We start from the raw sequence: 23,970 nt of genomic DNA, 5'->3' as shown, positions 1-23,970 counted from the left end.
AAGGACAAAAGTAAAACTTAAGTTCTTATTTTACTGTATCAGGAAATGGGAATAGAGGAACTGTCATGGAAGCGGCTTATGTATGAGTATAGGTGAGCTAGGCATGCAGGTAATTGACAAGGCAGAGTTTTGTGTATTTGCCCCAGTTCCTCAGTTTAGGTCATTTGAAAGTAAGATCTTAAGGCAAGGAACAAAGAACATGGAATTCTGTTTTGAAGGATAACAGTATATGCGGAAAAGCAGTCCCACTTGGGCTTTTCATCTGTGTTAAATTTGAAGCTATAAATCCCCACAGAACACGGATAGTACCAGTTGGAAGGAAACAGTTATTGCTTGATGATTACTTCCATTTTGTACACACCTTTGGTTTGTGTAGGTTATATTCCAACTGGCTTTTTAGTACTAGATACCCAGTATATACTGTATCAAATACATTTGAGGTTCTAATCTAGTCTGTTAATCTAACTGAAGTTGAATTTTTAAAATAATAAAAAGTTAAATGTATTTTCCTTGGATGCTTTATTTCTTTCCTTCTTGAAACAAGTGAACCAAACATAGAGGATAACCCATTATTATCGGTATGCATATAAAGGGTTACTGATAGCCTTCCACAAACAGGAGTCAGCAAACTTTTGCTGTAAAGGGCAGATAGGAAATATGGAGGCTTTGAGAGCCAGACGCAACTACTCTACCTTTGTAGCACAACAGCCATAGTAGGCAGTCCATAAACCAATGAGCACGGCTGTTTTCCGGTATGACAATAAAAACAGCCAGTGGGCCACAGTTTGCTGACCCCTGAAATGAAGGATTTAAGATTTGATTTTTCTCCCAACTTCTTATTTTGAAAAAGAAACTAAATGTACAGAAAGTCGAAAGAATGGTACAATAAATAAGGTCTTTTAAAAATTATTTTTCTTTTATTATCATTCTTTTGACTTCTGGATACAAGCTGTGACTCCTACACTCAAACCCCACTACTCCCATGCCTGTCATTCTCCTGATTGATAATAAATTGTCTAGTCAAAGCATTGTCACATATGTTCCCTCACAACCATTCTGTGAAGCTGATAGGGTAGACCACTACATATTATAGAAAAAAAGCTAGAACAGCTAAAGAGTGTGTTGTTTTAGGCCTGAAGTAATCAAGATCATGGTCCTGTTGTCTTGGCCGCTGTCCCTGTAAAATGGGGACATTACCTTTCCAGTCTGTGGAGCAGATAATATAGGAAGACATCATGTTGAAAATGAGTGTTCTCTACCAAGGAAGAGGTTATTTTTATTGTGCTACATCAAAATCAGTGGTTAATTTCTCCAGGTCAATTTTACTTCTGTTTTCCATATCCAGCTTTAGTTATTTAAATCCTTGTCAACATTCTTGGTTCTCTCCTCCCCCTGATTTTATTAGCTACCTCAGTCAATATGTGTACTTGACAAATTCCTGTTAGCCAAATAGTTTAAGTTGGTACAAATTTGGATTACTTTTGATCACTAATGAACACTTTGTGGTTGGAAAATTAGGAGGATAAAGGAATCTTATACAGCCAGCTTCTGCATTTCAAAGTGAGAACTTTTATTAAAGTTAATTTACAGTTTAACAGTGGAAAAAGGGGAAGTGTGCCTACAGTGGGACATGTGGAGTCAGTGGTGATACAGTCTAAACATTTTAAATTGTTTTCAAAGCTTTGCATGTTTAAGGTGATAACAGGTTCAGATTTACAAAATGGAGGAGACAGTTGTAGGGAGAAGTTGATGTAAGTCATTTTAACTGGCCACTGTCATGGTTATTCTTAGTGGCTCAGTCTAAGCCACTAAGATTATGGGACTTAACCTTGAAGGTCATTGACGGGAAGGGAGGGTCTAGAGAGTGAAACATGGAAGGTGATTCCAAGTTGGAGTTGGTTATAGACCAGTAGGGGAGGACAGACAGAAATAGGTAAGTGTCATAAGTGTGGTAGCTATTATATAATAGGTGTTGGCACGAGGATGCAGGCTGTGTGGTTATCAAGTTGTCCCCGCAGAGACCTGGAGGTGTGAAGCAGCAAGGCCCTGTTAGGGTGACTGCAAGGTGCTCACTGCAACAAGAGTGGAGGGTGGGCAGCCAGAGGTGGCAGGAGCCAAAGGAAGGCCTGAAGGTGGATGGTAAGGTGTGGTGTGCCTGAGTTCGGGTAAAGATTTTGGAGAAGGGCCACAAGGGATTTTAAACAGCTGCTAAAAATTGTAACATTTTTAATAACCTCCAAAGCACTCAAAGGTGCCTTCTGGGTGGTCAGTGATGTAGGTGAAGGAATGAGCCACCAGACAAGAGTGCTGCTTTATTCTGGAGGTTCTCTCCCTGCCCTGGAGGAGATGGTGTTGATGTGTAGTGGCCTACAATGGCAAAATGAGCAAGTGGCCTGTGTGGAGTAGCTGAGGCTAAAACTTGGGGGTTGGGGAGGGGTTTGAGAGCTGCTGCAAGAGAACTGGATTGCTCTGGGTGTACAGAAGTAGAACGAGCTGGGTGGAGGACAGACATCTGACTCAAAAGGGGGGGTGTGTGTGCAGGAACTTGTATCCACTTGGAGGTTTTCCACAGGACCAGAGCTATGGGGGAGGAAACCCACAAATAATTAGGAATGTGACCATGCAACTAAGCTGGGCAGCTTTAGCTTATTGTAAAACCTTTTATTCCCAATCTACCGCTAGTTTTCCCATGGGATTTAAGTTTCAAAGTATGTATATTTTAAAAATTGGGTGAACCCAGATTAGAGTTTAATCTATAAAAGTAGTGAGTGAGGTCAGGAACTATAGAACTGAGAACAATTAACCATCCCTTTTCAGTTCCTATCTAACCTTTCAATACTGTGATTCAAATGTTCTGTTGCTAGTTGTTGGTTGACAGCCATAGGCGCATCATGACAAGGCTTCTGACCTAAAACTGTGCGGCAGGCCCATCCAGGAGCACCAGTGTCTTCAAACTATTTGGACTGGGAGTGTTGGTGAGGAGACCTGTTAGCTACTCACCGGGTGGGGATTAGAAGCAATAAAAGCTCACAGCCTCAGGGCCTGCACAAGAGGTCTCCTGGAATGTCTACTTTCCAGAGGAATTCCTGCTAATGAGGAAGCCAGTTGGCTGTTTGCCTAGTGCCATCTGGAGACCTGGAAGTGTCACAGAAGTTTGTGAGGCTTCTTAGATGTTGACTTTGTGGACTAGTCTATTGACAAGTGCTGACTTTCACTGTGTTGGGAGCATGGAACAATGGCATTGGGTTTGACTCCTTCCAGCATTCAGGCAGAAATGCCATTCAACCCCTTCCCACACCTATTGCCTGTTTAATGGCCACTTGGCCTTCTCTGCCATTTGGTGGCATCCGTTCCTCCCAAATGTCTTCCACTTGTGAGTTCCTAACTAGATCTTCTTGGCCAATCTGGCTCCTCTCTGTGTGTGCCCATTTGATAATGAAGCAGGGTCAACTTGGATTTCTTTTTTAAGGGCCAAGACAAAATATCCAAGAGCCCGCATACAGTGGTTCATTTCTAAACCTTTACTGGTTTGAAGGACTTGTAATCCCAGTTAATAGATAAGAAGGCAGGTTACCATAATGCAAGAAATTCATAGTCCTGTATAAAGCCCGGCTCTGGGCTCCCTGTCAGCTATTTTGCCATTAGTGGCTGTGAAATCCTATGAAAACCTCAAAGGAAGTTGAGTTCTTTTTTTTTTTTTTTCTTTTTTATTTGCTCGCAGTGAGGTTCTACTGGGTGTGATGCTGAAAAATCTTTCCACATTGGTGTGTTTTACTTCTTGATTAGGGCAATTTTGCTTGCATAAAAAGGTCTTTGAAATGCCTCATGATAATAGTACCTTATATGTCTATAAATCACAATGGCTCAGTTCTGACAGTTTTTTTACATTTAAGGTATAACGTGGCATTGTGTTTCAAATATCTCTTGATGATTCTCCTAAATTATTTGGGCATATGTTTTTAATTGGCAAAAAAATAACCAGACTTCAGGAGTTGGTCATTTTTATTCCATCAAGTTAATGGTGAGTGGCTTATTTAATAAAAACATGTCAGTAATTCAACACAAATAGCACGTACAGCTGTTCATTTGTCAATCTTTTTGCCTGTATGAAGCATCTTAAACTGTTTTGCTAAAGGATAGGGTCACCAAGAGGGGAAATCTGTCATTTTGAATAATTCTTCCCCCAAGGCACCCGTATCACCAGCCGCTGTTAGGTGAGGTGGGGTGCTGCAGCAAGCGCCCGTCATGGCCGGACGAGGGATGTTGAAAAAGCTGAGAGAATCGCAATCTGCGATTTTTTTTTTACCCCCTCTGAGCTGAAAGCTCCCGGACAGAAGATTAACTTCATTCTTACAGAGAAACGATTGTCCGAAAGCACCCAGCCAGTTGGTAGCGACGCGGACCGCTCACATCGGGTTCCTGTGCTCGGAGCCGTAACCGCCGCTGCCTGCCTTCGCCCACGTGTGCATCGGGGAGTTGTAAAGTGAGTTGTGAGGCTAAAACGAGGCGGGAAGTCCAGCCTCGATCGTCAGAAGCAGCGTTCTCCGGGGCCGGAGGCCGCGGTGGCGTCCGGAGAAGGGCGCCCTCGGCTCGGTGGGAGCTCGGCGGGCCCCGGGCCCTTGCCTTCAGCATCCTCACCTCGCTCCCCTTCCTCCGAAGTTGCGGAGGTGCCGGGAAGAGGAGGGGCCTCGCCTCGGGCGCCCGAGTGATTGGCTGCCCGGGGCCCCTGGCGAAGGCTGTGTGGTCCAGCCCGGGTGGAGAGGGGCGGAGCGGCCACTGCTCCAACCACCGCCACCACCGCCACAGTCGCAGCCGCCGCAGCCTCGGCCGCCGGGCAAGTAGCTCTGAGCGGCGGCTTGCTGGGCGCCCCGACGCGGACCCGGGCGCCGCGCTCTGCTCGCTCCGCGCCCAAGCCATGCCGGGCAGCCGCGCGTAATTTCCGTGCCCCGGCCGCCGCCGACCTGACTCTGTGCACGGTCCCTGGCCCGAGCCGAGCTTTCCGTGCACGCAAGCAACTCCCTCCGTCTCCGCCGGCCCCTCGCAACCATGCCCCGGGCGACTGCTCTCGGGGCCCTGGTGTCACTGCTGCTGCCTCTCCCGCTGCTGCTGCTGCCGCCGCTGCCCCGCGGCGCCGGGGGGCTCGCGGAGCGCTCGGACGCCGCCCCGGACTACTCGGCGCTGGAAGGCGAGGAGGGCGCGGAGCAGCAGCTGGAACATTACCACGACCCGTGCAAAGCCGGTAGGTGCCGCGGCCGCCGCCGGAGAAGTCCGGCAGAAGTTTGCCTTTGAAATGCAAATGAGTGGTGGGCCAGCCTGCGCTGCCGTCTGTGGGGCGGGTCTCCCTCCCCATCCCCCGAGATTCCCCGGCTCCCCGGAAAAACAATGCCACTCCGGCTGGGACGTCCCGGCCGCGGGCCTGCGGCGCGCCCCGGGTGACGGCCGCGGGAGCGTTCCCACAGCGGAGGAGGGCGGGCGCCCCGGCCGTCTGACAGCCAGGTGCTCCGCACGAGCCGCTGCCGGACGCGCGGGGCTGGGCGCGCGGCTCCCGGGCTCAGATGGAGCCGCGGCCCCGGTTTCCCCGCGTTTGCAAGTTGTGCGCAAAGTTTCCCGACATCTCGTGCCTGCTCTTGGGAAGAGAAGAAGAAGAAGAAAAAACAAAAAACAAAAACCAGAAAGCTGCACAGCGGGCAAAGGGAAAGTGGTGGCCGAGGAAGAACGCGCGTGACCCGAGTTGCCGAAAACTTCCCTGTAGCCCCCTGAGCGTGGTCCGGGCCTGGGGGTCGCGGAGATGGAAGCCGGCAGGTGCTCTAATCCCTCAGGAAGCGGCGCCCCGGGACGCGCGGGTCTTTTCTGGCGCACGTTTGGTTCGGGCGCCGCAGCTCCCTTCCCGAAGCCACCAGCCGGCTCCTGTGTCCCGAGGGGCGTGGCTTTCGAGCCCAAGCGCTCGGGGCCTCAGCGCCACCGGGGCCAGAGCGCAGGTTCCAGGGAGCCGGCAAGTCTGGGGAGCTCCGGCCGCCGAGACAGAGCGGTCCTCACTCTCCTGAGAGATGGGCTCGGAGGCCCGGCCGCTGGCCAGCGGCCAGCGGCCCGCAGAGATGAGCGCACGGAAAGGAGAGCGCGGCCTCCCTCCTTTCCTAGCGCTGTGCTCGGCCGGGCCTGGGGGGTCGGGGGGCACCGTGGCCAGCCGCCCCACTTTTTCACTCCCTGGAGACCTCTGGTAGCCTCAGTTCATGGGGGACGGTAATTATAGGAGGTCTCGGGTGATTTACGGGAAAATTCTCTGCAAATGGAAAAATGAGGTGGTCCTGTAATTATTTGTATTGTTACTACAGCGGCTGTGGGCTAGGCTGGGGGTCAGACGGGTCAGCCTGGGTGAAGTCTGGGGAAAACCAGGTTACTAGGAGGCTGGAGGGCCGAGGGGTTGTGAGACCTGAGAATCTCGTGAAGGTTGAAGATCAAACCAGGCTTGAGGGCCCTGGTCTTACCCTGCAGGAATACCCCTCCAGAATTCCCACCTATTCCTGTACCTGGTGGGGCCTCTGAGTTAGGAAGGTGGATAGAAGTGTTGGGTCATTTAAAAACATATCAGCAGGTAGCATGTCCCTACCGAGGTCTCTCAGTTCTCATGCCACCCAGCTCATGACCAGGGAGAAGGGGCTCTGGAGCACCGGTGGAATGGTGGTGGCCTTGCCCTGAAAAGAGAGAGACACTGAGGCTGTGAAAATGGGATGGGGCTATAGGGGGTGAATCAGCCATCCCCTGGACTTGTCAGATCCTGGACTCTACTGGATGTGTGCTGGGGGATCTGGGAGGCAATGTGGGTGTGGGCATCTGGGGCCTGGACTGGGGAAGCCATCAGACTGCTCAGGAATGTACTGAGCACCTCTGGTATGCTGGGTGCTGATCTGGGTGCTGCAAATCTGGGTGAACCAGGCCTGGGTCTGTCTGTGAGAGCTCCCCGGCTCCCAGTCTCGGCCTTGTGGAATAACCCTAAGGCAGATTTGCCTCTTTGGGGCCTCATTTTTCTCCAATAATTTTGTAGAAAATGCCAGATAACCAGGGCATGCGTGTTCCGTGACTCTTTGCAGACAGGATGGGATGGGCGGGCAGGGCTGGAAAGTAGAGGATCTTGGGAGCTCGGTTTCAGCCTGCTCCAGGCATGTTCCACAGCCATCCTTGATCTTCACTTTGCCTTGGCCTCTCCTTAAGCTGTACTCATTCTAAGAGCGGCCAGAAGAGGGCGATGGCAAGGGAGACCTGGGGAAAAGGTCGCATCTCTGGCTCTCCGTGCTCCTGGAAATTCCCTGAGCTAGGAAAAGCCCTCTGGAAGGACAAAAAGCATTTCGCCAGGGCATTGAGACCTCAATAAAAGGACATGCCTCTCAGCTCAAGGGGGCACAATGCATTTCCTGGGTCCACATTTAAACCAAATTATTAGGGGCAGCCTCTCACCCTATCCCAGTCAAATCCTAACCTCCTGACTCCTCTGCCAAGAAGGGGGTCTTCAGGATTTTGAATCTAAAACACCTCCCACCTTCCCGTTCTCGAGTGGGGGTCCCCACTATGCTGCAGACACAGAGTGCATAGAGGAGAGTCTTGGATCTGATCCTGGTCTCTCAGGAGCTGAGTTAACCTCAAACAAGTCCCCTCCTCTTTGGGCCTCAGTTGCTCACCTACAGGACAAGGTGGTTAGACTTGTTAAGGTTGCAAACTGACAGTCCCAGGGAGCTGGGTCTCTTGGCCCACAAAAGCTGTCTTGCCCTGTGTGCACTACCCACCTTGTGGGTATTTGAATTTGTGCCCCTGGTTCCTTCCTACTTAGTGTTCTGAGGTTCTGTGACTTTTGCTTCCAGCTCAGTCTCTCAGAGGCTGACCAAACGGGTAAGTGTTTCACAATTTACTATTTTACTATTTTCCATTTCACTGCTTTTAACATTTTCAAAAACATTTTTACCCTTTTAACATTTACGAATTTTATCGTTTCCTCTGCCATTTACAAGCTGTGTGACCTTGGTCAAGACACATATTTTCTCTGTGCCTTATTGTCCTCATTTATAAATGAGGATGATTCCTAATAGATTAACGTGCTTAAAACAGGGCCTGTTATACAGTTAGATTCTTTTTTTTTTTAATTTTTAAATGTTTATTTATTTTTGAGAGAGAGAGAGAGAGAGCGCAAGACCAAGAGGGGGCAGAGAGAGAGGGAGACACAATCCGAAACAGGCTCCAAGCTGTGAGCTGTCAGCACAGAGCCCAATGTGGGGCTCGAACTCATGAACTGTGAGATCATGACCTGAGTGGAAGTCAGACACTCAACTGACTGAGACACCCAGATGCCCCTACAGTTAGATTCTTTACAGACAGGTTTTCTAGAAACTTGAAAGAAATCTTCCTGTGGACCTTCAAAGCAAGTTTGAAACTGTAACATTTAACAAATAAACAATCTACCTAATGCTGTAAAAAAGGATGTTTTCAAATCAGATGCCCGTGGAGTGGGAGTGTGTGCAATCCTCCTGGCCTGGGGCTAGGGAGGTATGCTGGTCTTTCTGGGCATAGTCTCTGCCTGGCTCTGCCGTTTTGTTTTTCATCTTAAACTGTAAGTGGGGCCAAGGGTTCAACTGATAGTGAGTTACAGGACATGCTCTCAGCCACCATGCTTCTGAGAACAACCTTTGCAAAACTTCTGAGGACTTCCCTGCCTGCTTGCCCTCGTCTACAATTCTTTAGCTGGATTCAGAACCAGAAGGCCTAGGTCCTTTTCCCTTTTACTCTCTGTGTGGCCTTGAGCAAGTCACGTCACCTCTCTGTGCCTCAGTCTTCTCATCTGCAAAATGGGGATGGGAATAAACCACTTGCCTTGTAGGGCAGACCTGAGGCTACTTGTAGCTGGATTCCTCAGACAAGGACTTGTGCGTTGCTGGTTCATTTGGAAGGTGATCCCAAGAAGCAGGAAGAGTAGAACAAGGAAGGAGGAAATCCAGCGAAGGTAACTGCTTTCGTTGATGGAGTCTTGCATGCGCCAGGACCTCTGCAAAGCTTCCATAAAGTCTCCTCGAATTTCCTACCCATTCAAGAGGGGGTTGGAACATTTCCTCCAAAGGCTGCTGTCCTTCACCGTTTGCTCCCTGTTCCTTTGATTCCTGTGTAAAAAAACCACTGAAACTCAGTGGTGTAGAACAACAACCATTTTATTGTTTTGGTGATTCTGTGGATCAGGAGTTTGGAAGGGGCAGCGCACAGGTGATTTGTCCCTGCTCCACAGTGTCTGAGCCTCTGCTGGGAATACTTGTAGGTTGGCAGTGGGGAAGGGGGGTGACTTGACAGCTAGGGGCTGGAATCATCTGGAGCCTCTTTCGGTCACAGCTGGTGCTTGGAGCCTGGCTATCGCCTGGGACCTCAGTGGAACTGTTGGCCAGAACACCTACAAGTGGTCTCTCCGTGTGGGCTAGTTAGGCTTCCTCACAGCATGGCAGCTTGATTCTAAGTGCACGCATCCCAAGAGAACCAGATGGAAACTGTATTGCCTTATGTGGCCTTGCCCCAGAAACCACCTATCATCATTTCTGCCATGGTCACAAGCCTTCACAGATTCAAGGGGCAGGGACATAGACCCACCCACTCCATGTCTCCCATGGAGAATGGGAGGAGTATCAAAGTCACGTTGTTAGAAGAGCATGTGGGATGCAGGCTATTGTCACAGCCAGTCTGGGAAAATAGGACCTGCCACGCTCCTCCAGGCATTAACTTCCCGGTACGGCCAGCCTTCGTCTGCACGTGCTAGTGCCGTGGTCAGACAGATTCAAGTTCTTAAGCAGAAAAGTTGGGAGACATGCAGCGATGCATGGAGCTGCCTTGAGTTAAGCTGAGGGTACATGACTCAGATCACCAGAATTATCTACGTGAAGCTCAAACCGTGGGAAAGTGCCTTGTAAACTGTAAAGTGCCGTATAGCCTTTCGGATTTATTAAACCCAAGGAAACTGGCTGGCAGCCAGCTTTACTTTTCAGCCGGTGGCTTGATAAATGCCAGCGCCTTCCTCCCGGCTCGATGTTGACATATGGCAAAATGTATATTGCTACATAAGTAAATATAGTCAGTGGCCCCTGATGGCTTATGGCTGAGGAGCCAGTGGTGAGGGTGCTGGCCTGGGAGCTACTCTTTCCTCATGAGGAAGCCTGCAATCCCTCCCCACCCTTTCAGACCTCACCTCTGCTCGGAACGTGGGGCCTTACTCTACCTTGTCTTTCTCTCCCAGACACAGTGGCCATACCAGTCAGGCCCTGATTTTCGGGGCCATCCAGAGCCCTCGAGGACAGTACACTCTGGGGCAGCTGTTGCCAGCAGCCCTCACGTTACTGATGCGAGGCCAGAATGTCATAGTCTGTGAGGTCAGGGACTTTTGTCTGCTTGAGTGCCTACCATAAGCCTAGTGCCTCGAGCAGCGCCTGGCACGTCGTAGGTGCTGGTCAGTATTTGCTGAATGAGGAAATGATGATTTTGGCCCTGTGTGATTGGGTCTACGGCTGAAGGCACCTCCAAGCTCACTGTCAGCCTGGGAAGTAGTGAAGCAGACCCAGCCCAGTGGGCTGCAGCCCTCCTAAAATTGCTCAGGGAGGAGTTGGGGGATCATGGGGTCTTGGGAAGTGCTCCCCTCCAGAGCTCCCCTCCATCCTTCATAGCAGAGGCAGGTGCCCTGGTTTCTTAAGCACAATTGTGAGGTTTCCGTGGTGTCTTGGAGGCCTGTCTCCCTGGCGGACCCTGTTCCCATCACCCTGGCACCCCTGCTGTCTTCTGTCAGGCTCCCACCGCCATGGGTCATACTCAGGGGAGGGTACCTGGCCTTTTTACAACTTTATTTTTATTCCTATTTGTCACGATGCCCTTTTATCAGCAGGTGCTGATTTGATGGAGTCAAAATATTTCAGGGCTGTATCGAAATGAAAGTTAATTTTCCCACTTCTCCATGCAGGAGCGATCTCTAGCTCATCTCTGTTCCTAATATTTCACCCCACAAAGTGCACTGGGGCAGGGCCTGAGGTGGTTAAGAGCATAGGCTTTGACACCTGACGGACCCGGATTCAAAATCTGCTGCCTATGCAGGGCTTTGTGACCTTGAGTAAGTTACTCAACCTCTCTGTGCCTCAGTTTCGTCACTTGAAAAGAACTGCTAATATTCACTATTTAGGGTTGCTACAAGGATTAAGCGATTCAGTGTTTGTCAAGTGCTTAGCTTTTGGTACAGGCAGGTGTTCAGTGTTTGATGTATACATTATTAGAGCACAGAGTGGTACTCACAACTACTTTTTGAGTTCTTTTGTTGACATGCTATAGAGGAATTTGAATTTTTGTAATAAATGAACAATTTAATTCAGGTGGTATAGTCAGGGATTCTTAAGGTCAGATCTGATAATTATTGATAAACAGTGTCTCCTAAGTAACTGAAGGGCGAATGTTATGGTATGTGAGTTATAGCTCAACAAAGATTTCTTTAAAAAGTAAGAGAAGGTGAGGACAAGCCAGGGCAGAGCAGGGGGAGGAAAGGCACTGTCTTGGCCCCTGAGTAACTGTCATACAGAGACACAGCAACTCAACCAAGCGGAGAGAGTGTGGCCATCGGATGCCCAACAGAACGTAGAGGTCCCAACGGTGGCTAAGACTCAGATTGGGGCAAACAGCATCTGGGAGAGGGAGGCCAGGAAGGGGCCCCATTTGGATGATCATGTTCCAAGAGTTGAGTGATAGCTAGAAGACCACCCCACTGATCTTTAGCCTGGCCCCAGGAATAGACAGGTGGCTGTGTCAGTTCCCATTTTGCATAGGGAGAAACCGTGCATTTTGTCCAGACCTTCGATGGTCCTGTGACTTCCAGCGTTGTCTTTGTAGACAGAGCTCAAGTTCTGCAGACAGAGAAGTCCTCAATGGCATCGTCCAAGGTGGATCCCCAACTCTGACATCAGTGGAGCCCATTGTTTTCTTCTTTGTCCTTGCCAGTTGTACAGTGATCGGTGTCTCACACCCTCTTCTGGAATGGCAATATGTGTTGGGAGCGTGCCCTTTAATCCTCTGTCCAGTGAGACGGAGAGGAGGAGCAGGGCAGTAGTTGAACCACGGAGCCATTTGCAGCAGCCCCAGATCTGCAGGGCGCCCACCAAGCACAGGGCCATGCACTGGGCATGGTGATCTGTCAGTTGGACCTAGCCCTGTCCCTGGGAGCGTCCAGCTCAGGGCTGGGCATGGCCTCCTCAGCAAGAAGATGCTGCTGATGGAAGCTGGGTATAGAATGCTCAGCAGCGTTCAGTAGCACCTCCTGTGGTCAGTTTGGGACCGTCGCTTCTCACTGGTTCTCCAGCTGCTCTCACGACACTAACCGGCTGGGGCGGGCTGCTCCCCAGCCTGTTGGCTCTGCACCCAAGCTTTGGAGACAGGCTGACTTAGGTTTTCCTTCTCATCTCTGTCACTTAATAGCTGTGAAACCTTGGGCAAGTCTCATGGTCTTTAAATCCTTGTTTTCGTCGTCTCTATAATGCGATTAATACAAACTCCTATTTTGCAGGCTTGTTGTTATAAAAAAGGCACTCAATACTGTGCTTAGCAAATGGAGTCATTCAATAAATATGAAATATTACAGTAATTTTGTGGCCCTGGAGAGCCTGCCATGTGCAAAAAGTGTGTGGATTAAATTGAGTCATGTGAATAGCACCACCTTCCATGCTATGAGAGAGCAGACTCGAGAGACAAACTGCCCGGGTTCAGATCCTAGCTATACCACTTAATGCCTGTGGCACCCTACGCAACTTCTTAAGCCCTCTAGACCCCAATTTCCTTGTCTATAAACTGTGGATACTAATATCTACCACATAGGGTTATTATGAAGATTACATGTGTTAATATAGACAAAGCCTTAGAATAGCGCCTGGAACATGGCAAATATTCAGTAAAGATTGTTTTTATTACTATCATCCCACAGAAATTTAGCAAGGTTTCCAAGTGGTAGGAAACCAAGTATTTGAACAACCGATGCCAGACAACGATGTTTCCAGAGCTTTACGTTTCCCGATGATGCTGATGCTGATAGTTCCTCCATATCCAAAAACCTTGGTCTGAAAACAAATCTGCCATGAAGGTCATTGGCTTCCCTGATGTTAGGAGTGGGGTGTGGTTTCATGCCCTGCAAGCCAACCAGGTGTCTAGGCCCCACTGAGAAGTCCGCCCCTGACTGCTTAGAGATTGGTGAATGGTATTGGCTGGAGCCCCCATTCAGCCAATGGCTCTCTCTGGCCACTCTTCTTTCTAAAAGCATTCATTCTTCCAGATTTCAAGTAGCAAGCAGGATTTGGGACCACATCACACTTGATGGTGGCACAGTCCTTCTGCCATGAATACCTACTCAAGCAATCTGAATAGAGGATGTAACTTCATTGATCCCCAAACTTTTGCCTTCTTATCTCTCACCGTACTTTTCAAGAGGAGAACTACACTTATATTAATCTTCACAGTGGTTACAACATTGCCTTAGAACTTTGGACCATCCATACCTGATGGTTTTCAAAGCTCTTTTCCCTCTCCTCTCTCCATTGGTCTCTCAAACTGCCAGGAGACGATCTGAGCACTCACAGAAGATGATCTGGGCTCCTATGATCCTGTGGGCATTGGGAGATGTGGTCTGGGTGCTACATAGCCGGAGAGTTGGGCTGGGGACTACATGGAACATTGAACTTGTAAGCGGTGGGGCCAGGGCCTCCCACCCCTGTTGTCTTCTCTAAGCACATGGCCGCTCCAAACCTGGAGCTGCTCCCCTTCTCCTGAACCCTTCCACACAGTCAACAAGCACCTCTGTGCTTGGTCTAAAGGTCACGTTGGTGCACTTGTTCCCCAGAGCACCATAGCCCACCACCTTCTCTCTACCTTTCTCTCTATCCTTGGCTGGGACTCCAACAAAGATGAGACAGTTCTGGCCTTCAAAGTACCCTGAGTCCCAAAGCACAGGGGAGAATGGTACAAGGCATCTGTCCCTCTCTGTTCCTCCATCCGTTTCCCTGAAGGCCCAGCCGAGGCAGTGCATGGTGTCAGGTCGGTTGAGGATGATGGGCCCAGCCACTCTCCTCACCCGAGGGAGAGGACTTAGATGGCTCGTGTTTCTCAAGGAGGCTTTGGGTGAGTGGCCATCCGGGTCACAGAGCAGGTCAGTGAACCATCATGTTTAAGACACTGTTTTTGGCATCAGTCAGCCCATGTCACGAAGCCTGCCTCTGTCCTCATTACTTGTGTGGTTTTGACTAAGTTCTTCACCTCTCTGAGCCTCAGCTTCCTTATTTGGAAAATGGGAACAATATGAAAGCCCATCATGTAGGTTTGTTTGAGGATTAAATGAGGCAGCGAACAGAAGTGTTTTGTGAGCAGTTATTGTTAGTTCTTCTCCTTGCTGTGATTACTATTACTCATGTTACTGTTCCCCATTTAAGAATTTCCCCAGAAGTGACAATCTCTCCGTGCCCTGTGTAGGCTTATCTCTCCCTCTCAGGGCTGCAAAGAGTTCTCTTGGGATCCATAGCATGTGGCGAGTGATAATTTATTGCTCCACAGCTCGCTTGCTCTCATCCATGAAGCAGAGGGAGGATGACAGATAAACCAAATGCATATAAGCAGGTTTCTCATGGTATCCTCTTAGCCTGCTCATAATACAGTTCTGCCTGGATGCAAACATAGCAACAGGAACCGAGCTTTCCTGCTGATTGGTTACAGACCTATCTGTGATCACGCCACCCTCTAACCACTTCTGTCAATTACCAATAAATATTCTCAAGCTCGCCTGCACGAGCACTTGAGTGTTGACGTTCAGACCTGAGCCTTTGCCCGCTCCGCCAGCTGGGCCACTTATCTCTCGGCTTATCCTGCAATTTGCACCAAGCCTCCTCCCCTTCCTCCCACCTGGGTTACTGGCCTTGAGTTGATGTGAGTCCTGTGTGAGCCAGTTTCCCACAGGAGCAGGCTACCTTCCGCCCTAAAACCTTTTCACGTCCCTGGGTCTGTTCTCCCCATGGAGCTGGTGCTGGTTTCCCATCCTCTCACCCTGGACTCACATTGCTCCCTGGGGCTGAGCCCCCTGGAGGCAGGTACCATGTGGTACCAGAGTCCACCCAAGTGCTTCACCCAGAAGCTCTGGCACATTCCTGGATGCCTGTCTTTCCCCTCCTCTCTCATGCAGTCCAACCCAAGCCCTGCTGATACACGTCCCTCCCATCTCCATTGCCACCTTCTGGTCTAAGGTGGGCTTCCAGCTGGGCTGTTGCGACAGTGCCTGAACCCATGCCCCTGCTGCCCAGCTTCCTTCCTGCAGTCTCTTTCCCACATTGTAGGCAGAGTGATCTTTTTGAAACTCATGTTTGATCATGTTTACAAAATCAGATCTGTTTACGACCCTCAGCTTACGTATCATTCCCCCCATCCCTGACCCTCCAAGGGCTTCCCAGGCCCTGATCTCGATCAGATCTCATCTCTTAAGTCTCTCATCACCTTTGGTTCCCTACATGGTACCTTTTACCATCTGTTACTGGGTATAGTCATTGGTGTGATTATTTGCTCCTTGTCTATCTCCATATGAGACAATGAGCTCTAAGGCATAGAAACTAGACTCCTTTGATTTCCAGGTCATCAGCGCAGTGCCTGGCACATGGTGGGTGCTCAAGCAGTATTTTCCAAATGAGAATCTGAGCAAATGAGATACCATAGGGATTTGGAAAAGGTAGCAATCACCATAAAAAAAAAAAAAAATCAAGGAAGGCTTCCTCCTAGTAAGCCTAGAAGGATAGATGGGATTCGAAGGAGGTGGGTGCAGGGGAGGGCACATAAGGTAGAACAACCTGAGTCCTGGTGAGGCAACAGGAATGCTTTTGATGTATCTGGAGCTGGGTGATTATTCTGGTTTGCTTTTCAGAGCAGTAGAGATAAGACTGAAAGAAGCTTGGAACAGTGAATATCAAACTGAGACATTTGAAGCATGTCCCTTAAAAAATGGGGAGCTATTGATGTTTTTCGAGCAGAGCACTCTTACAGTGAAGACATATATGCTTAGGGTCTGTAGAAGCAGGAAGTAGGAGGACAATCAGGAGCTCTAGGCCTAGGAGCATAAGGACCGGACTTGGGCCGTGACCTCAGGAATGAAAAGGAAGGGAAGATGGGAGGGAGATCATAGATCTGTGTGTGGGAGAAGCCCCAAGCTGAGCTGCGTCTCAAAATCAGAGTTGACACATGAATGAGTTCATCAAGGCATGCTCAGTAAACATTGGGGTGTCCTTGAGATGCGCAGGAAAGGGAGATTTTTTTTTTTAACGTAAAACAGTTTTCTTAATTACACAGCTAATACACATCCACTGGAGAGCATTTAGAAAATATAAAGAGCAAGCAAGAGTAAAAATTTCCAGTAATTCCATGGCCTGGAAGTAATTATTAACCTTTTGTTGTATATTCTTCCAAAGAAATTCTCATACATGTTTATAATGTTGTTTCTTTAAATGCTGTACATACTGCTTTGAACCTGCTGGTATTTCATTTTCACTTAGCACCATGAACTTCTTTCCATGATAATAAAGCTGCTTCTGTAATACATGTCAATTTAAATTGTTCTGTACATCACTGTATAGATGCATCATAATTTGTTTCGTCAATCCCCTTTTGTTGGACATAGAGATTTTCCCCAATCTTTTCTTCTGCTTTTATAAACAGTGATGCTGGAGTCATCCTTGTTGCTAGATTTTTATGTACATTTAACGTGATTTCTTTTTTTTTTAATGTTTTTTAAAGTTTATTCATTTTTGAGAGACAGAGTGTGAGCGGGGGAGGGACAGAGAAAGAGGGAGACACAGAATCTGAAGCGGGCTCCAGGCTCCAAGCTGTCAGCACAGAGCCCGATGCGAGGCTCAAACCCACAAACCGTGAGATCATGACCTGAGCCGAAGTCGGGCGCTCAACTGACTGAGCCACCCAGGCGCTCCTAACGTGATTTCTTTAGAAAAAAAAAAAAAAAAAAAAATCCCTACATGTAGAATTGCCAAGGCAAAACTGTAGATGCTTTTAGAGCTTCTGAGTCTTCTTTTCAAATTGCCCTTTGAGGTTTTTTTTTTATTCCTTTGAAATTCCATTAAGGTTAACTTTCTGTATTCTAGTTTTAAATCTTTAAAAATCTTTGCTGGTTTGATAAGAAAATGATTTGCATTTCTCCAATTTGTGTTTATATTGTTAATTATATTTCCTTTTCAAATGATGTTGAACCTTTAACAATTGATTTTGGCCGTTTGCATTTCTTTTGCTATGTGCATTTCTTGCTTACGCTGTGTTTATTTCCTGTTTTTTTTCCTCTTCTGAGTTTTTTTTTTCTTTTATTCATGCTCATTTTGCTAATTGGATGGTCGTTTTTTTAACATTTTGTAGAAACTTAAATTTTAGGAATTTCAACCTTTTATCTGTCATGTTTGTCACAAATAATTTGGGGGGAGAAGATTTGTAAAAAGCAGAAAGTTTATTCTGTACCATATCATTCCCTTTGTCCGTGGTGATGTTTGCATGACTGTACCATCTAAGCTTTTGAATTTGCTAGTAGTGGACCCAACATTAATTGGCTATGTCCATCAAGGTCCAGTTGGGAGACTAAAATCATACCAGTAATTTGAGAAGTAATTCAAAAATTTAATATAAAGGATTATGAACTAGCAAAAGGGAAGTGGTTACTGGAGAATTCTAAGGAAAACAGAACCAGCAGACGTGGGGAGTAATTACTAGGAGAAAACTTCAGAGAAAGTGCACCCCCACCCACCCACCCAGACAAAATTTGTAATTTCATAGGAGAGAATGTGGCCCTGGTCCAGTGGAGGTTGGAGAAATTCACTGAGGTGCCACAAGAAAAGACTGATGAGTGAGGAATCGCCCATTGGAGTTCGGGCAAAACTCTGAAGGGTGGGCATGAGTGAGTCTCCTGAACACCGCTGGCAACCACTCCATAGGAACAAGAAAGATGAGACCACTGGCCTAGGAAGAAAAATCCCTTCCTCTTGCTCTATCCCTCTAGTGCCCTCTACTGATAAAGCCGATTGTCGTGCCAGCTGGCAAAGGAGGAATGTTTCCAGGGTGCAACTCCAGTATCACAAAGCATGAGACGAAAGGGTAGATTTACAGCTGAGAAACAATATATTGGTAGCTGGAACATTGGTTAAACAAGCCAGAAGTTTCTTCGTCGCATCAAAGTCTGGAGGTTCCGCAGTGCGGGGCCAATATGGCCTCTGCTCCAGAAAATGCTCCAGGATGCAGTCTTTTTACAACTTGCCCGTCCATTCTTCCAAGGTTGAGGCCCTGTCCTCCTGGCCCAAGATGGTAGCCAGAGCTCAAACCATCACACACACAGTCTAGACATGGAAGACACGGAAAAGAAAAAGGCACAAAGGATGTAGGAGAAAAAGTTTCCCAGGAGATGCCATTTGCCACTTCGGCTTTATCTTATTGGTCACGGGGCCACAGATAGCTATATGGAGTCTGGGGGATATTTCTTCTGGAAGGCCTGGAACTGAAAATCAGAGGTTCCATTATTATGGAAGAAGTGAGAAAAGGTATTGGTGGACAATAAGCAATTTCTGCCACGATAGACTAGACTTGCTAGACCTTTATGAAGAGAATTTAGTCAAAATGATGATAAGTTCATTTCCATTATTGAACATTAGCCAGATACACAAGGTAAGTTCTTAGAGGAAAATCTGGTAGAATGTTAGAACTGGAAGGAACCATTGGGATTATTTATTCTAAGTTTTTCACGTTTCCTGTGAGAACCCTGAGGGCCTGGGAGGGGCAGTAACTTTTCCAAGGTCACACGGCAGCTACCGGCAGCTGTGGCCTGGAGGTGGGTGCCAGGTCTCTTTACCCTCTGCCCAGCATATCTTTCTTTCCAATCTCTGCACTACTTGGGGTCTCCAGGGGGCCTTTGTCTTCAGAATGAGTCCTGCATAATTGTGCTGGTAACTTGTGGCTCTATGCAAGATCATTCCACAGTGGAGATATTAGGGTTTATGAGATATGCCTGGTCCTGGAATCAGGCACATAAGATACAAAATTATAGCCCAAGAAGCTCTGGCTTTAAGGACCTAAACTGCACCCTTCTCTCCAATACTGAGTGGAGGCCTGTGAGCTCAGGCTGTGGGAACATAGCAAGTGTGAGACAGCAGTGGGTCACATTCTGCTGGAATTAAGCGGTGAAAAGTGTTCTCTTAGGCCAAAGTAGCCAATCACCTTACTAGTCTGAATGCCACCGTCCTGTTTAGCTATGGAAATAACATAACGGAAGGATTTTCTTAGCACAGCGATGTGAGGCAGGGTCCCAGCAGGAAACAGACTTTACCCTAGATGTTTTGAGTGAAGAGACCTTCATGAAGAGACTACTTACAGAGGCAGGGTTCAGGAACAAAGAAAAGCATGAGGCACCCAGAGGCGAGTAAGCCACCCCTGTGGCTGAAGGGACAGGGAAGGAGCAGTGCTGTTGGAGCTGGAACCGAGCAGGAGGGGAAGTGGCCGAGGGATGCACCTGCTATGAGAGACAGCACCAAAGGAGGGAGAAAGATGGGAAGAAAGGCCTGTGTCTCTCGCTCCCCTTCCATCTCATCTGCCAGGGTTCCTCCTGCTTGAGTACCACAAGAAGCCAGAGAACAGGGGTCGTGGCGGATGCAGTCCATAGGATCAGCCTTCCCGGCACAGAGCAGGGCAGAAAGGGTGGAGAGGAAGTACAGAAAGAATAACTTTAATCACAGCTCAGGCCTTGCTGCAGATATTCTTTCAGATGGATGGGAATACTTTTAGTATCTTTAAAAATACATATGTAAATGGCCAATGTGTGGCACTCTGATGCCACTCCTCCCCCACGCCAAAGGCAGACATGGCTAATGGATCATGGAGCTCTTTTCTATGGGTCCAAGAAGTCACCTCACAGTGCTCAAAGAAACATCACCAACTGAGTGGGCATGGTACGTAAGATGAGACCTATTTTGAGCTATAAAGACTGAGATAACCTTGCAAGTATGGCCTACCTGCCTGCTCTTGCCAATCTAGTGGGTAATCCTTTCTTTCTGGGAAATAGCTGCATGGGTATTTCTTAAGCCAAGTGAGTCCTGCTTGGAAAGCCAAGATGTGGCGTGGCTCTGATATGCACTGATACAGCCATATTGTGATGTAGATGAAGAGGTGAGGCGGGAGACCATATCTGCCTTGAGCAAGGCGGCCACCAGCCCAGGCACTAGGAGGACTCCCTTGGCTCATCTGTAAAATAGGATGGTGTCAACCAAGGCAGAACTCTCTTGAGTTGGAATCAGCAGCTTTCAGAGCCCAGTTGCTCTGTCATAGCCGGCTGTATGTGGTGCTCTCCTCGGTCCTGACTGATCTTTAACGTGGAGTCCTCTGGATTCTAAGGCCTTGCTGTGTTTCTGGTGTGCAGTCTCAGACTGCTGAGTTCAGACCGTAAGTGGCTTTGAGTAGGAAACCCTTAGCTAGAGCAAATGAATAATAGGTTATGAACGTTGCCAGCATGGTGTAGGGTGTCATGGCACATAGGCCCCAGCTCATGTGCCATTTCTGTGAATTTGTGCTGGCCCTCTGCAGCACTGTGTTGGGATGGACTTGGAGGCAGTGTCCATGTTTGATAGACAGGAGGACCGTGATTAGGGATATCGCCGTGGGTGGAGGGGAACACGTGCCTGTCTCATATTTGCCATCCCTGGTGTAGGGAAAGAGCACCTATTTCAAGCACATCATTTAACCTTCCTGGACCTCAGTTTCCTCACCAGGAAAAGAAGGACATTGCTTAGATGACTTTTAAACTCTCTCCAGCTTAGGAATTCCACGATTCAGACTAGTTTATAAAGAATGTGAAACTTGCCACAAATCTGATCCAATTAAAATATTTCCAGCTCCCCACTCCTTTCTGCCATATGTTGAGTAACTAAGCTATCTGTCCCTTGCGAGGGCCATTTCCCCAGGCTGGAGCAGCTGGAGACCCTGAGACAGGAGGCCTCCCATACTAAACAGACCTTACTCTTTAATCTCAACCAAAAGATCCAGGAGGCGTGATTCACATCTCGCCCCGCTTCCTCTCCTCTGTCCTCCGAGAGCCCGAACCTCTCCCCTCGTGCTCTGCAAACGCGCCTGAATGCAGAGTCCTGAAATTTAGGTTCATGGTTTCAAAGTTCATGGTCCTGAGAATAAACAAAAAAACTATTGTGGTTGCATAGAGCTGTGGACCCCATTAACACCGCCCCATGAATATTTATAGTGTGAAACTACAAAAGAACATAGAGGCCATATTGTATTTCCTAGAACTTTCTTTCCATGGGGTCCTTTCTCTGTGGGTCACTTTAATGTAAGCTTTGCTTATTTAGTTGCACACTTTAAGCCGATTAACTTTTTACTAAAAAAAAAAAAAAATACCCCTCCCTGTTTGTTTGTACATACACTCCCTTGACAAAGATTCACAGAAAACTGCTTTAAACCTGTTCAATCCCTCTGCTGGAAACTTGGAGTGAACTAAATGTGTCTCTGGGTAGGATATCCCTGTAACTGTTCTTCCGCCTCTGGCCTTGTTTCCCGGGAGGAATTCCGATGGTTATAGAATGCGTCGTATTTAGTTCCTCTGAAAATCTCGGCTTCTCTCTAGGCGACCCTTACGGAGCACTAGCGAGATTCTTCCTTCGTGGCTTGTCATTGGGATGACAAAGGGCAGGCCCTGGGTGGGTAGATACCCTCTATTTCTCAAACAGAAATTGTAGGGAAATCAAACATCAGAGCTGGAGGACCTCAGAGGCCGCAGACTCTACTGGTCTCCAGACTTCAGTGAGCATGAGTCACCTGTGTGGGGGCGGGGCATGAATTTAAAATGCACATTCCTGGGTTCTGTCTCTGGAGATTCTGATTTCATCAGGTCTGGGTTGGAGCTTGGGGATCATCACAGCAAGACACTCAGACATTTGGAACCCAAGTGGTTTGTGGACCATGACTTGGGAAGCACTGAGCCGGTTCAGCTGTCTCCTTGTACGGGTGAAGAAAATGCCACCAGAGGGGAAAGTTGTCTGTCCAATGTCACACACAGCATCCACGCTCCCTCTTCCTCAGTACAGCTGAAGCCTGTGGCTCCATAGTGCTTTAATCTGGGCTGTCGTGTCCTGAGATGCAGCTTTACTGTGGAACATTTGTGATGAGGTCCATACGAGGGACACTGATTGAAATATAAACCACCTCTCAGCACAGACCCAAGTTGAAAGTGTAGATGTGAAGGTGAGGCCATAGCCTGGCTGGGGGAGGGGAGGGAAGAGAAGTGGAGGTAAGTACCTGTTGGAGGTCATTCTCATGGGAGAGATCAAGGTCTCCGTGGGTTTTGGAGTGAGACCCAGGGTGGGGCCTGTTGCCAGGATAGACTGGGAAATGGTTGGGGGTATCCTCAAGCAATGTCAGCCCCCACCCCCACCTGTCCTCCTACTCTCTGGGTGCCAGGAAACAGAGTCCTGGGGAGAGTGTGGTTGGTGACAGAGGGTGACGGCAGAGTCAAAGCGGTCTCCCTCTGACTGGCTGGGCTTCTGCCTGGCTCACGGGCTTCCCAGCTCTGCGACCCCCAAACTAAGGGCCACTTAACACCTCCAGGATCCCCCCAACCAGACTTTCAGAATCTGGGGTAGGAAAGGGTGTTCGGGACCCCCTGGCCGTCCCCTCCTGCACTCTGACCCCTCCAAGCACCCTTGCGAGTAGCTCCTCTGGGAACAGAGCTGACCATGAGATCAGCCCCCACCTGGAGTCCCAATTCGAGAAACTGGGTCCTGTGCCAGGCAGTGAACTGAGCTCCAAGTTTAGAGCCAAAAGGTCTGATTTCAAGCCCCACCCACTTCTCATAGGCTGTAAACGTGGGCTGGTCATTAACTCCCCTAAGTCTTACTTCCCCCATAACATGGGGCTGACCGGTTCTTGCCCTGCTGTCCCCTGTGACTTGAAAGAGGAGCATGCCTTCACTCACTTGTTCATTTATGCAAATGCTCTGCAGGTGCTGAGCTGGGGGCTGGGGTGAGTGGTGGGGACAACAGGTACAGGGGACTGTGAGGGGCTGTACCAAACTGAGGGACTCCTTGTGGCCTCCCACACCAGGGGTGTTCTAACCGCCCCGGGCTCTGCTCCTGGTGTCCGAGCCTTCCCTTGGTTCCTGTGGCCTCACGTTCTACCTTGTTCTTGCTGTCCTTGGCGGTCCACACACATGGGTCCCCTGAGTCAACTGGGCCCCCCCACGTGGGGCCCCTTCTGCCCCTGTCCTGACAGTGCCTTGCTGCTTCTCACCACAGTGCCTTTGCTTACACTGCTCCGTCGGTCACATGCCCTTTCCTCTCGTTACCCACTCGACAGACTTCTGCTCCTCCAGTGTCACCCCCTCTGTGAGGCCTCTCCTGATTGCACCCCCACAACTACATCAGTCACTCCTCTGTAGGCCTCCCTCCCTGAGCAGTGTGGATCATTGCGAGGCAAAGATGGATGGCAGTTGAGAGTGGACTTGAGAGGTGGCCCAGGGCAGATCGCCTTACCTCCTGAGCCTGCTTTTCTCATCTGAAAAATGATGCTGTGTATTGCGTGGAGTTGCCATTGGCAGGGTTAGAGGAGCATAGGAGCTTGGCATCTGGCTGGTGCTCAAGAATGATCAATCCCTTTCTCTTCAGTGCCTTGCTCCTGGGAGAAGAACTAAAACATCAGATTTGGGAGAAAAAGAGGGCTGATCCAAGATAAAGGAGGATGCATTGGGAAGGCATGGGTTCTGTGTCACTGGAAGTGTGTGAGAAGAGGCCATTCAGGCATCAGTTGGTGGGTTGGACCCAACGACCAGTAGGGCCCCTCCTAGGCCTCAGAGTCTATAATTCCTGGAGGAATGCTGAGTGGTGCAACAGTCTCCAAAAGGTGTTCCTTAGGACAGGATTC

General features: G+C 48.8%; 1 protein-coding gene across 1 annotated transcript in view; it reads left to right on the top strand.

Moving 5' to 3' along the window:
• Window positions 1-496: 496 nt before the first annotated feature.
• Window positions 497-23,970, top strand: part of TLL2 (tolloid like 2) — a 126,969-nt gene continuing 103,495 nt past the window's right edge. Inside the window, exon 1 of the mRNA XM_027062732.2 lies at window positions 497-5,239. Within this exon, the coding sequence (XP_026918533.1) occupies window positions 5,047-5,239 (193 nt within the window). The 5' untranslated portion in view covers window positions 497-5,046. The remainder of the gene's footprint in view (window positions 5,240-23,970) is intronic.

The sequence above is a fragment of the Acinonyx jubatus genome, chromosome D2, assembly GCF_027475565.1.
Source record: "Acinonyx jubatus isolate Ajub_Pintada_27869175 chromosome D2, VMU_Ajub_asm_v1.0, whole genome shotgun sequence".
Classification (NCBI taxonomy): Eukaryota; Metazoa; Chordata; class Mammalia; order Carnivora; family Felidae; genus Acinonyx; species Acinonyx jubatus.
This window is presented reverse-complemented; position numbering and strand designations above follow the sequence as displayed.